Source organism: Dromaius novaehollandiae, chromosome 8 (assembly GCF_036370855.1).
Source record: "Dromaius novaehollandiae isolate bDroNov1 chromosome 8, bDroNov1.hap1, whole genome shotgun sequence".
Lineage (NCBI taxonomy): Eukaryota > Metazoa > Chordata > Aves > Casuariiformes > Dromaiidae > Dromaius > Dromaius novaehollandiae.
This window is the reverse complement of record NC_088105.1, coordinates 20,961,177-20,975,905: the sequence shown is the minus strand read 5'-3', so window position 1 is coordinate 20,975,905 and position 14,729 is coordinate 20,961,177. Positions and strand designations below refer to the sequence as shown.

General features: G+C 36.4%; 2 protein-coding genes across 6 annotated transcripts in view; one reads left to right on the top strand and one right to left on the bottom strand.

Moving 5' to 3' along the window:
* The window catches only part of SNX7 (sorting nexin 7), a 31,643-nt gene extending 18,820 nt beyond the window's left edge, over positions 1–12,823 (top strand). The window contains exons 8-10 of one of the 3 annotated variants that reach the window (XM_064515863.1): positions 4,596–4,748; positions 6,019–6,088; positions 8,128–8,346. In XM_064515863.1, the coding sequence (XP_064371933.1) occupies positions 4,596–4,748; positions 6,019–6,069 (204 nt within the window). In that variant the 3' untranslated portion in view covers positions 6,070–6,088; positions 8,128–8,346. Of the gene's footprint in view, positions 1–4,595; positions 4,749–6,018; positions 8,347–12,412 lie in introns of those variants that run through there. The other 2 variants (XM_064515861.1, XM_064515862.1) reach the window with 2 other exon arrangements.
* The window catches only part of PLPPR5 (phospholipid phosphatase related 5), a 166,553-nt gene continuing 153,463 nt past the window's right edge, over positions 1,640–14,729 (bottom strand). For 2 of the 3 annotated variants that reach the window (XM_064515864.1, XM_064515865.1), the window contains one exon: positions 1,641–2,107. In XM_064515864.1, coding sequence (XP_064371934.1) covers positions 1,904–2,107 — 204 coding nt within the window. In that variant the 3' untranslated portion in view covers positions 1,641–1,903. Of the gene's footprint in view, positions 2,108–14,729 lie in introns of all 3 variants that reach the window. The other variant, XM_064515866.1, reaches the window with a different exon arrangement.

Here is a 14,729-nt window from a genome sequence, read left to right as displayed (position 1 = left end):
TTGTTCCATTGATATCAACTACTGGTTTTTCTTTACTTCTCTGTTAGTCTCTGAAGAATTGATTTCAAAATGATGTCACCCTTAGATAGGATTGCAAACATACCAAATTAAAGCATTATATAAAGCATTACATTAAATTAAAACATTAATTCATTAATGATGTATGCATAATAATGATTCTCATAATTAAAATGCAGGTTTGTAATTTCTAATAACGACTTATCCAAATTTAGATTGACTTATTTTCCTAGAAGAGTAAGAAAGAGGTAAGTCTGGAATTGTAGATTTACTGCAGGTTACTGTAAATGGAGCAGGAGTACTTCTTACACATAATATTTATAACACTTTGTTTGGGTAACCTTTGACTGTTTTTTAACTATGTTTTTTTTTACTATGTTTTGATTTTTATTATGTGTTGAAATATTTTGCTGAGGTTTCTAACCAGACTGATTGCACAATGAAAGGAGGTCTTAAAAACCAAAAAGCCTGAAAACACAGGTGCTGTTACTGGAATTTGTATCAAACAACTGAGTTTGAACTCTCTTTGCACATTTTTAATTCTAAGCAGATCTCATGTAGCTTCTAATCATCTCAGCATAGATGTCAGATTGAACTTGTCAATGCAATCTAATAGCCAGAAATTGTGCTGACAATGAGTGGCATGAACTCTAATCTTATTTGAAGAACATTTCCACCATAGATAAGGGATCTCAGACTGTGATTAGAGCTGATAAAAGGCTGTAAGATCTTTACTGTAGGTCACAGCAAACATTAAGTGATTTAACAAACAGGAAGTTATACAGCGGGAGAATACAAAACATTCCCAAGGTCAATGCAGCTGAAGTAGACTGGAATCACAAATTAAACCTCATGAGATACCAAGTTCTCTGGCTGAGAAAAGCAGTTTACTTGAGCTGTGCTTCTCCCACTTGGTATTTAGAACAGCTGTTTGTGGTGCTTCTAAAAAGCCCCAAATCTGCCTCCCTCTCCAAAGTTTAGGCCTTAAAGAAGGCAGTTGTTTAGGGTATAGAAGGTTTGAAGAAAGAATGTGATTTTAGATGCAGGCTCTGCAAGCAGTATATGGGAGGACTTTAGTGTCCTCCTGCTTATCTAAGACCTTTGTTTCCTCCGGAGTTCTAGCTGTAGGGACACTGGAATTTGTGGCTGCATTGCTCATCGCTGCAGCGACTGTCTGTTCTGAAGGAATAAACGGTAATGCTAGTGCAACCCTCAGTGGTTTTGAGTTTTAAACAATTCTCATACTGCTAACTAATTCTGACAAAAGGTTGGTATAATGTGCTCTGACAGAACCAGGTAAACATTAAAAGATAACTTACGAATTCTACTATCCAGATTTGGAACTGAATAATGAAGAGATGAAAGGCTGAAACTCAGATTTTGAGTACATCTTACATTTTAACACTAGACTGAAAAGAGTTAGTATCACCAAACTGTAGGATTAATTCATGCACAAGATAGAAATTCATGCTGTTTTGCTAAATGAAATATTGCAAAACGCTCTGTCACTTACTGGGTAATTTGGCTCATGGGGTAGGTCTCACTGTTCGCATTTGGATAGCAGTCTGCCCTAGCAGTGTCTAGCCCATGCATTCCTGTCCAGTGGTATGATATCTGTTTAGCATTCTGCTGCCCTTCTGTGGCCATCACTGATGTAAGATTTAAGTTATCAGACTAACTGTCTCAGTGAAATCAAACACAGAAAATGGATTCAGAATCATATTTAATTTGCAGTATAGGTTATCACAATTTACACTGTGTAAGTCAGGAATACATGAGGTAGCTATTTTAGTTTAGAGACCAAGCCTTTCTTAACTGGTTTTTGCTTCATGTCAGCTGAAGAGGGTTGTGTTTATGTTTCTTTTCAGGTGTGAAAAAGTTGATCTTAAACATCTGTAGTTGAGATGATAAAGTGTAGCATAATGCTGTCTTCAGATCTCAGGTCCCAACCCCGGCCTTGATATAACATGCAGTTTCCTTTAGACTTTAGAGTGTGATGTTTAAACTGCATATGCCAGACAGGCTTGTAGAACATAGTCTGCTTCTCCAGACCACACTGTGACAATACAGCAGAAGAAATTTGTAGTTCCTAGAAAGAAAGAAAGGCAAAACCAAATTGTAAGATAAATGCCTTAAGATATTCAGATTGGGATAATGGAGTGCTGCTGCAGCCAGGATTTCTAAGTCAGAGAAGTTCTTTAAGCTTGTAGCCTAGCTCATTTTGATATAAGGACTTTTTCTTGCAAAATCAGAAAATAGATTCAACTGTCTTTCCTAATCTAAAGCATCTAAAAATATGCAGTATTTTTGGTATTCTGTGTGCATTCATTTTTAGTATTTGAAGGAAAGGCAATTAATTTATTTGGAGCATGCCCAAGATAGCTAATCCTGTTGCCTTTAATTTCTTTAAATGTGATTTCCCCACATTTAAACTTTAAAATAACCTTTCATATTGAATACAGTGTTGGTAGTTGATGAAATTGCCCTTGTCCAAAGTTTCATTACAGGTCTGGCTATATAATTGAACTTGGGCTTTCCGATAAAGTAGAATTAATATTTTTGCATTTGATTCTTGATTAATATCCAGTTTTCATGAATGTAAAAATCTGGGAAGGAAAATCAGCATAAAAATCAAGTCTAACAAAAAATTCATTCCATCTCCGTATCTTGGAACATGGAAAAACCTCTATTCAGATGAAAATTCTTTTCATTTCAGTAGCTAAAGAGTTTTTGGACACTTTTAGAGCCAAGGGACCGTCCAACTTGAGTCAGGATTCATTCTTTCTGTTTGTTCTTGGAAAGGTTGTTTTCAGCAAGAAAAGTACCTGCTGTTTTGGTGTCCCCTCTTTATAGGTGGACAAATCTTGATGGATCCCAAATGGTGAAGTCCCAAAATCTTGTACTTTCGAGTGACACTGGTGACCATTGATACAGACCTTGTTTTTATGGCTTTGCCTCACATAAATTTTACAAGGACCGAAGCAAGAAGAGGCGCCATTAGTGCACTGGTGGAGAAAGTCTATTGCCAACAATAGACTGTGCTACACTGTTGTAGCACAAAGAAGCAGTGACATTTTATGCTGAGATTATATGGGATGTGAACAGGATTTCTGCAAAGCCATGCATAGTGGAAATGTGCACAAGAGTGGATTGTTTGGTTAAACCGTATGTGTCTCTGCTTGGATACAGGGTCATGCAAGAAACTTGCATGCGCTGTCTGCCGCCATTGATACCTGGGTGAATGCTCAGAGGGTGGGCTCCAGTTCTGTGACCGTTCCAGGCAGTGCTGCTTCGTTCGTTCCTGATGTCTGCAGCACTTGCAGCTGTTGCGCTGGAACACTCTCCTCCCTGCCTGGTTCAGGCTAGAGGCTACATGTCTTGACTTTCCACATTCTGCTCTCAGTATTGATATTTCTGCATTCTGTGAATAGCCTAAGAGTTCCTTGACAAACCTGTAAAAAATTTGGAAGTTCATACCAATGAAGGCACCAACTCTGTAGAGATCATGAGGAGCTATCCAACTTTACAGGAGTGTTGTATGAGAAAAAAACAATTTGCCTGAGAGCAAAATCCACGTAAGCGGAGAGTGTAATGGGACCTGACTTGCAATGGAAATAATCTGAGCACATAACCTTTTCGTCCTCAGTGCTCTATATTGGTGGTATTTCTGCCTGACTTCTGTAGTGAAGGCTGGTCACAGATAGTCACTGGGCAGTCCCAGAATATGAACTGGCACTATAGCTGCATGTTTACCTTGTTTTGTGATTGCCTGTCAGCCAGCACTGACATAGCTGATTAGTAAATGACAATAGGTACAAAATTATTGGGACGATTAGAAGACTCATTAAAGAGAGGCCCTCTATCCACTTAATGTTTCCTTTACCATTAACTCAGAAGTCACTTTGGGCATTTACAGTAATAAGAAGAAGATTATGGCCACAGTGTAGCCCAGGAGGTTTTTGAACCTGGATCTCTGTGAAAGACTTCCTGTTCTGCAGAAGTCCTTTGTTTTAATTTCTTTCTCCACTTCTGTACTTCTCTCTCCCTCACATGGTCATATGGAGGTTATTTCCACAATAAAAGATTACAAGGGGATAGGCAGGAAATCATACAGTTTATGTTATGATTTCTTTTGTCTTCCTCCCATTCTGATTTCTCTTGAGATTATCAAAGGTTCTGTCGGAGTTTTTTTCAGCTTTTCTGGGATGAATTCCAAAACGTATAGTTGATTCTGCTTCAGTATACCCCTCTGTACTTTCCTTTTTAGGTGAAGTCACTGTCAAGTACTCGTGAAGAGGTGCCAGTGTCCATAACTTCTCAGTCAATAGGAATATCTTCAGCAACACTTTAATTCTGGTCTGGAATCTGTGCTACTAATATTCCAGAAATTGTACTGAGCTACTCAATAGGAATAAAATGCAAAAATTTATCCCCAGGGAATGATCTTCTGTGCTAAGTTTAATGTCAACCTTTGTTCTGCAGTTCTGTTCATCTCATTGCACAACAATCACTTGATGTCAATCACTTTTGAAATGGTGACTTTACTAATTTTTTTAATGCTTGTAATTCGTATTTAGATCACAGAAGAAATTGGGAAACTTGAAGACAAAGTAGAATGTGCCAATAATGCTCTGAAAGCTGATTGGGACAGATGGAAGCAAAACATGCAGTATGATATGAGATCAGCATTCACAAATGTGGCTGAGAATAATCTCCATTATTATGAAGAGGTAAAACACACTTACTCATATCAATGTTATTATTTCATTGATTATTTCAGTGAAGAAGTCAATGGATTGTATATAAAGAGGAACTTTTGCATTTTAGTTCAAACCTATGTTAACTTCAGGATCAGTTTTTGTGGAAAGAGAGAGTCAATTATCCTTAGTTTGACTTGTTTTAAACAAAATATATTTTATTTGAGCCTCAGTTGTTGATCCTGAGTTCCTTATCGACAGAGGGCAGTGTTGTTTTAGTAAGCACAAGAATCTGGAACATATTTTTTGGTTCAATGTCAGCTGCTATATTTCAGTTTGGAAACCTTTTGCTGCAACTGCACAAAGAAGCTCTCTGGAAAGCTCAGACTTGCATAAATGATTTGGCATGAGGAAAAAAATTAAATATGATTCCTTTTCAAAGAGCACATTCAGAAAATTCTCACTGTTGTTATTTCTCTGCTAAGGAATTGTCTTTCATGAAATAATCAGATTACTAGGATAAAAATATACAAATGCTGCAAGTATATACAATTAATAAATTTAGTCTTTTTTTAATTGAAACTTCCTACTTTGGAAAAAAAGAAAAGTGTTTAAAATTAAATTTTATTTTCAACTCGAATACCATGTCTAATATTTTTGGTAAGAATTCCCTTTTACAAGAATGTATACTTAGAAACTTGAAAGCATAAAACAAAATATGTTAAGCATTTTGTGAAGTTTCTTCGTGGGGAATATTGTTCCTTGGAGGCCACATTTTGAAAATATCTCAGATATCTTGAATTTTTTTAAAGAACTTCTCTTTTTAAGAACTTCTCTTTATATTGGAAAAAAACAGGAGTACAATAAGCCCTCTATTAATCATAGAACAGTATTTTTCACATATATATGTTACTGCAATCTGTAATCCCAGCCCTGTATTCTGAACTTTTTATGGCTTGCCCGTTAGCTGATGACAGTGGCCTGATTTTACAAATCATTTTGTTAGAACGTAATTGAAAAGACAGAGCTCTTGATCATCAAGTCTAATTAATTAACATACAGTCTGTGAGATGCACAGACATTGACAATCTGTTGTTATATATAAAAATCAAAATATTTTCTGAAATCAGGCAGCAAACTTTTGGCATCCTCTCACATCTTCTTCAGTTATTGATGATCTCTAACTTGTACATCAGGAATAGGCATGTTAAATCAATATTGGAATATATTGGAATACTTTGTTCATGAATGATTAACTAAATTAAAGCACAAAAATCATCCTTTGATTCTCTTTCCTGTCTAGAAATGCTTTTTGTTGAATCACAATTTTAATCCAGAATACCAAAGCTCATGATGAACATGAAATTATGATTGTAAGTCACAAACTGTAAAAGATAATTCAATTATTGCTGATACCACAAATGGTTCTTCTTACATAGTCACTGAAATATTGGACAAATTGATCTATACTAAGCCATTATTCTTTGTTTATGTTTTTCTTGAATATTGACATCTGAATAAAATGTTTTTGCTGTCGTATCTCGATAGATCTAGATTTTGGAAAAATACCTTATCTTACTGGATTTTTTTGAGACCTGCAGTTAAAGCAGATGGTTAATTCTTGGAGGAGTGATTGCTGACAGGGGCCCTTATATTACAAGCTAGAGGTGTTACGCTTCTGAAAACAGCAGAAAAAGAAGCACTGCCCAACCACTTCAGCTGTTTGGAAGTAAAAATTCAGGAAAAGAATCTCAGTAACCTGAGAATCAGAATGCCATTTTTTACTTTCAGTAAAAAACAAAATCCTACTTCATTTTTAAAGAAAATAGTTTGAATTTCACTCTTCTAACTGATGCAAAAGCACAGTGCCTACTGCACTACTTCATTTACAGTGTTTTTCACCTGCTTAAGTCATTACTGCATCATTACCTTTCTCTCACATGTCCAAAGTTAAATGACTCTTTCATGCTTTTGGTGCACCATTTGATGCTTACAAGCCTACTCTTGCTTTAACATCCTTCATCTTATTTCCTGCATTTCTTTTCCCTACTAACTCATTCACACAAGGAGACCTGGATTTCAAAGCACATTCTGTCCACGCTCCCAGGCACCATGAACGCCATTGATATGGTTCAATTGACCAGCTCTTCTGTCTGTCTGTCTCTGAAGAGTCATCTCCTGCTTTCTAACTCAGTCACTAGACTTGCTTATCCTTCTTTCCACAGCTTTTTTTCCCCCAGTTAAACTCCTGTTCACGTCTCTTCACCTGCAGTGCCTCCTTCCCTTCTCTACAGTAGTGCTTCTCTGTGTTCCTCGTTATTTCCCAGTCTTGCTGACTTCTTCATTTCCCAGGCACACAACCTAACCAGGAACCATTCCTGCTAATGGCCATGCTCTGCATCCCTTAAACTTTTGAGAACTCTAGAGCAATGGGAAACAGACATGTTTTCTGGTGACTTTTGCTTTAGAGAATCCAATCCTTCAAAATCGTACAGTTTATATAAAATGAAAGCTGAGCTGATCAAGTACAACAAAGCAGTGTGCCAAGGTACACCAGAATTTCTAAAATGTTATTGCTTCTTTGTTAAAATATGGGGAAGGAGTATGACCTTATACTTGTTCAGATTTTTCCTTAATTTAGTTGCCTAAGGATTCTGCTGTCAACTTGTCAAGCATCACTTAGCTAGCATAAAAGAGTATGTCTCCCCTAAGCTGAACTAATGTTCACATTATATCAAGTGCTACTTTAAAGCATTACTTGGAATTACATTTCTCTGCATGCAGTAATTCAAAGTAAGTAGAGATATTTCAGTGGTTTTCCAGTTTACTGACTGTTTATATTTAATGTAATTGAACAAGAGGTATTTCTTTGTTTCTGCACCTGTGGAATCACCAGTCTCCTGTGTCTCTCAATGTTCTTGTAACAGAGACACTATATAATGCTGAGCATTGTAAATTTACAGGGTGCTCCTATACAGACCCATGAGAATGAAAGCTTTCCAGTGATAATGTGCAAGCTATGTTATAAAATTTAAATACAATGTCATTTAGTAGCCAAGTATTACCATGACTGACCAATCACTTGCTGTTGCTATAGTAGATCTCAAGAGTCCATAAAGTCCTCATTTCAGAAAAGAGTTGAATACATGCTTAAGTCTCTCTATATTCCACAAAGGCTTAAAGCCAATAATTTATTATATCCATAATGATTTTAAGTGCATTGCTAAAATAGAGAGGATTTCCTTAAGTAATGTGAAAAAACTTTAATTTAAAAAAATCAGAACTTTACTCCTGTTTCCAAAGTATGTTAAATAACATCCATTTGTTTGCCTTATTCATAGACAAAAGTTCTTGAATGAAGTACATGTTAATGCCATACTGATTATTTTATTCCCTTTTCCCTGTGCTTTAGGTGTGATACTGTTGTCTGAGGTAGCACACCTCTTAGTTCAGAACAGATGATATCTTCTAAACGGCTGAAATCACAAACTGTCCACAGGGTGGAGTTTACAGCTGAGAAAGAGTTGATTATGGCCAGAAGTATTTTTATCAAGTTAGATATAGATATTCTGCAGAGGCCTAAAGATACATCATTAGTAAAAATAAAACAAGATACAAAGTCATTATTCAACATTGTTGTTGTTGTTGTTGTTGTTATTGTTGTTATTATTATTATTATATAGCTAGCACGCCTGCCTGCTACATGGTACAAGTTAGCAGATGCAATCCAGGAAGGTTGAACTGTGGCTTCAAAGAGTTGTAGTGATTAAACATTTACTAAATTTTTCCTTTTATTTTTGTCTTCTGCTCACTACAGTCTGTAGGATATTTATAACATTAAAGAAAAAGAAACGCATTCATTTTCCCAGCGGATGAAAGAGCCTTGTTAACCCATTCTATTCATTAAAAAAAAAAAAGCCTGATTAAAAGGCTAGATTTTGCAGCATGATCCAAAGACAAATTAAACATTGTAAATCTAGAGACAGCAAATATACCACAGTTTGGTTTCCCACTGCTCATGAGGCACTCCAGTAAATGCAGGAAGAATTTTTTTCTCATGTTGAATGATAGGGAATATTTAATTAGATTTGGCATTGAAAGAAAATATTTTTTCTTCTGCATGAATGAGCCTTTGTTTTAAAGTGTAGCCTCTAATTTTACTTTACTCATGTCAAACTGATCCTGTTAAACCTTTGCAGCTTAGTCAGATGCAAAGTTAGTTATCTTTGATAGTGTAGTGAGACTCTTATTGGTGTTGACAGTGCTTACTCTTTTCAGAAAATGTAAATGATTTCCTGATTTTTTTCAGGAAATCAGTTTTTGTTTCAAAGATAATTTGGTTTATTTCTGGGACCTACACTGTTGTACAGGCTTAAATTGATCCCAAAAAATCATTAGGTCAAAAGATATTCCTTCCCCATTACTGTAACTTCTCTGTAACTCTCAAATCCTTATGTACCTCTCTATCTAGTATAAGCTGTAGAAAAATAGATGAGATTTGTTGTTTGCCCTAGAGGCCTCTGTAGTGATGCATTTAACTAGTCATTTGGTTGTGTAGCAAAGTTAGCTGCTCATGCATGTTGATCACATCCTACCTTCGCAATGCCTTGGAATTCAGCTAACAAACTTCATGCAATTTTCAGAAGTTCCCATGTGGCTGAACCCGTTTGTGTCTGTGAATGTGGTTTCAAAGCTAGGATCCATCTTTGAACCTCCAAGCATTTTATAGAAATTTTTTTAAATACATTTTAAGGTGACTTTTTAATAGCGGGAATCAGGGTTTTTCTATTTCTTTACACTCTATTTTTTGTTTCCTTGCACCCAGAAACCACGAAACTGTCTTGTCTCTCTCTCTCACACACACAGAAGACTTCGTCTTCAGATTCTACTCTAGGAAATGTCACCATACACTGTGTTTTTAAGAAAAGGTATCAACCATGGAAAACAGGGGACTGGCATAGAAACAAACATGGCATGTGACACACTTGTTTCTGTTATCATCCCTACCGCACATTCTATTTTTATATCTCCTTTTCAGTTAGATATGCAGTTGTATTATGTGAAAACCTCTTCACTGTTACTTCAAAAAAATGATGTTGCAATCTGCAGCAATAATGAGAATATTTTAGGTAAAAAGTATTTAAGCTCTTGCTATTTCATTTTGCATATTTATGTTTTTTTATGTCTTATACAAGACTTACAAGTAACTAGATTATGAATTTTAACTACTATGCGTGCACATTTAGTTTCCTGGACTTGGGTTGTTTCTTTTTCCTGTCCGTCCCCTTTGTTCAAGCTGGCTGGTCTTCTATTTAGATCTCCTTTTTCACCCTCCCAGGAAAACTAAGTAAAATCATTCTGTAATAGTGGTAAAGTATACATCACTGAAAAAATGTTGTTTATGCAGTTCATGCTGCACAATATAAAAAACTTGAGCCTAAGGCACAGAGACCTAGTTTTGTATTGGTATGGTTAATTATAAAACTTGTCAGCTGTAGCAGCGCTGTGATGTCTGACAGTGAAATAAGCCATCATAGTTCTTATATTTTGGAAAGCATGTTCTGCTTATAGAAATGAGAATAAATTAAAAATTGAATAACTTGTGTCACTGAAAAAAATGCTCTTTGTCTGGAAAGATTTTAGTAGATTGTATCTGTTCAGATAAGCAATATATTGTGAATTCATTTTAAAATAGACATTTTGGCTTAGTGCTGCAGTGATAACACAGAGTCGTTCTTATATTCTAGCCAGTGCTGATACATATTTTAATTCACATTACTGAAATTAGAGGATGACAAAACATGGAGTTACATGGGATAAATTAAACTGTGGTTCATAAAAAACATCATTCAGTGCCAACAAAAGACTGTTCAAGAAACAGTGATCATTTCTTGTCCAACACCTAGAAAAAGTCTAGGAAAACAGATGTGCCTTGCAGCTTTCCAGGATGGTAATCCAGTTTAGGCTCTAGCAAATAGAAATCTCAGAGTTGAGAGCCACAGTGAAAACACATTGCTAACAACCACCTCAAAGACATTTTAAAACCAAGATGCCACCTTCCAGCTCAAGTGTCTTAGACAGACTCAGCTGCCACACTGTCACATGAGGTGGGGGAGAATCTCTCTAATGACCAAACCTTAGAGGCTCTAAACAAAAGGTCAAAAAGACCTTTTAAGCCAGAAATCAGTTTGCAACATACTGTCCTGTTCTGTTACTCTAATTTTATGGTCATCCTTGGTTCTGCATCCTTCTGTCATCATGGATTCCCCCAGCTCTTGTCATACTGTGTATTTCCTTTGTGATGTTCTTTGAGCTTCTACATAAACGTTATTTGTGACCATCAGATCCTCCCACTTGTCTGTTTTGATGTAAATATGCAATAATACCAGGACCTAAACTCTTTAATATAAAATTAAATCCACATTGGCTGAGTTTTGATGGCATTCACTAGAAGTGTGTCTAACAAGACAGTTAGGTGGCTGTAAGTTCAAGCAGCATGAATGCTAGGATATTTTTCGTGTCTCCTAAGCAATGAGAGATGGATCCTATATGTTTCATTTTAGCTGGGCATAGCAAATTACTGTAGCTTGAATAGCTTATGGTGAAAGTTTTCATTTGGAAAATGATGCCATTTTCAGGATTACTGAATTAATTCAAAATTTGAATAAATGTAGTATGCTGTCCAGGGTTTGTTGTCAAAAAAGATATTTCCTGGGAATTTTCAGAGACTTATTTATTATGCATATTTCAGATTCTACATGAAAAGACTGTGTACAGTAAGTAGTAAATAAGCTGTATTGTCAATAGCAATAGGTATGAGAGTTTATTGTAACATTCCCATTCCAAGTTTTTTTTTTTAATAGCATCAACAATAATAAAATTATTGCAAGAGTTTGGCTTCAGTTTTAATGACAGACTTTAAAAAGTGGAAAGATGGTACTACAGGTAACAAGCAGCAGCACACACACCAGTTACCCATGATAGTCTTGTCATGACTCTCAACACTAATCTATGATTTATAATGGTTTGCGAAGCTGCTGACACTCATTTAAGCCAAAATGAACCAAAGTCATTTGGGGATTTTTTAAATTTTACTGCCTACAGTGTTGGTGCTTCAAATCAAAAAATAGTTTGTACAATTACAAATACACTTTTCCATGAGGAGAGGAACGCATTTGTCCTGAGGATGCCATTTTCACCCTCCCCTTCTGATCCCATTTCTTTCTCATTACTCAGGGGAAAAATGAATTGTGTGTGTGTTTAGAAACAAACTGTTCTAATTTAACTGGAAAGAATATTGGATATACAATAGGAATCCATGGAGTTTACAAAGGAATGGTTTCTGACAGCATGCTTTCTATTTGGAAGAGATCTTTGCCTGTAACTAAAGGGAGAGATTAAAGAGGAGCATAATTAATGATAGCATCTTCCATGCTAACATGTACAATTATGATGCTCACACTGTGCGCTTGTCATTATGTAAAAGTGACCTTTACAGCTCACTCAGCATGTTGGCTAGCATTTTGCATACCACTGAGCTGCCTAGGAAACCATATTTAGCTCTTACCATAGTCCCACAAAAGCAGCTTGTGACAATGCATATGTATTCTGCTAATTTTTTTCTTCTTTTTCTCCTTGGCTACCAGTTTTACAGAAATCCATCTGCTATATTCATATGTATCTGGTTCTTTTTTAAGTGCCTTGCTACATGGGAGTCCTTCCTAACATCTCAAACAGCGGATCTTCATGTGGAAGAAGATTCTGAAGACAGACCTTGAGTAATCTCTCTGATTGATCTACCTTTGCCCTGCTGTCTCTCCCAACCAAAGAAGTGCTCTTTATATGAGGTCAGATATATTATTAAATATAACTGTTAAAAATCAGTGACACGCAGAAAACCAGCTTATTGAAAACTCAGGTATTCTAGCATCCTGAAATACTTTTTGAATCATGCTATATATTGCTTTATATTGCTCAGTTGTGACTTTACATATTTTTATGCAAGTATTTGCATACAAATGTTTTCATAAATATTCCATAATTTGGATATATAATATTTTAAGTATGTAAAAAATAGCTCAATTTTAATAAAAAGTTTAATAAGAAAACTCTGTCTTCATTCTATTTCCTAGTCTTTAAGAAATATTGTTATTTTAGTTTGCTTGTTATAGTCCCATGTTGAATAAAACCTGTATTTGTAAAAAATCCTGTATTTTTAAAACTATATAGCATAGTCTTCAAGGAGCTCTTTGAGGATTATTTTAATAGCTCATGCTAGTCTCTCAGTGACAAAGTGGTATGGAAAGATGCTGAACCTGTTCTGTGAAGATAAGACTCTGTTAAAGTACTGTTAATTCAATTTCCTGAGCAGTGAACTAGATGGTGGTCAAAAATTGTACAATTTATTTATTATCTGTTTGCAGTATTTACATGTCTACTAAAAATCTTTCATCTGGCCTTCTGCTTAATGATAAAGGGAAAATACCAGAAAACTGACAGTTCGTGAAACAAACAGTTTCTACAATAATGTACCGCTAGTCACAACACTGATCTTTCCAGCACCAGAACTTCCATTTGGAGCTGGCAGGATTGAGGCTGATGGCCTGTTACTCCCATAGCTGACCTTCCTATAATCCTTAACTTCTTCCCTCTTTGGATAGCTGGTGTGGAAGGAAAGGAAAAAAAAGAAAGGAATAGAGAGTTTTGCATGAAAACAATTAGCCGACCCATTCATGCAGTATGCTTTAAAGTGTTCCAGTCAGTGAGTTATCCTACCAAGAGCTGTGTCTGTCTGCACCTGTAATCCCTGTAGTTGTTCTCCCTGGTAATTACGGTCTGAGCAAGCCTAATTCTGAATTTGAAATGATGAGATGCAGGAGTCAGAAGGGAACAGTCAGCTTAACCGTGGCTCTGACTGTCCACAGCAGGAGGACTTTAGCCTTACCCTTTTACTGGTGATAATTTGTGAGCCTACTGTTGTCTCTCACAAATCGGTGACGGGGGGATATTAAGCACTCAGCTGCACTTAGGTGCCTACAGAAGACTTGGCCAAGCTAGACTTTAGGCTGGCAAGTCTTTTTAGTGGCTATGATGTTAAGAAATTTAGACTGCAAATGAGACCATAAATCCAAGCATGGCATTTGCAGCAACGTAAGGCAGACTGCTGTCATGCTGCTGCCATGAAGCATTAATGAAAACTCAGCTGAATTTTTCTGAGCTATAAAATTAAGATGCTTCTGAATTACTACAGGAAGCACGCAACTCTTCCAGCCTGGAAAATGTAAAAGAACCTGCTATTCTTACAGAAAAACAGAGTCTGACCACTGTCAGGGAAGGCCCAGGCTGGGCCAGGCGCGAGGTCTATGCAGCTCAGTGTCCTCTCCAGCCAGGCCAGCTGTAGGTGCTCCGAGAAGGTGTGGAAGACCAGGTGGTTGTACTGTGCTCTTCTCCCCTCAGAAATCCCTTACGCGAGAGCTTCTATCAACGTGCTTAATAGGCCTTAATGACTTTTTTCATCTGTGAATTTTTTGTGTGTGTGAATCTATCTAAACTTTTAGGATTTGCTGTACTGAATGTAAGTGAATGCCACAATTTAATCTGCAGGAAAAATCAATTCCTTCTCCGATTTTTAAGACAGCCACCCAATAATTTCAGGTCAGGCCCTCCACATCTTAAACTGTGCAAAGAGCTGAACAATTGTTTCCCATTTGTCTTCTCTGTGCTGCTCAAGAATCTACAATCCCCTAGCACACCATCCAAGCGCTGTGTGTTTTCTAAGAAGAAAAAAAGCCATAGCCTAATATTTTACTGTACAAAAGCTGTTTCACAGCTGTGCTCATCATTGTTGCTCTTCTCGGTATTTTTAGTTTTGCTGCAACCAATGTTCAAGATGCAGACATATCAGAAATGTACACTGCCACAATTATGCTTTGATTTTTTTTCACCATGCTTTCCTATTAATTCCTAATTATTTATTAAACTGCCACTGAATGCTGAGCTGCCATTTCACAGAAC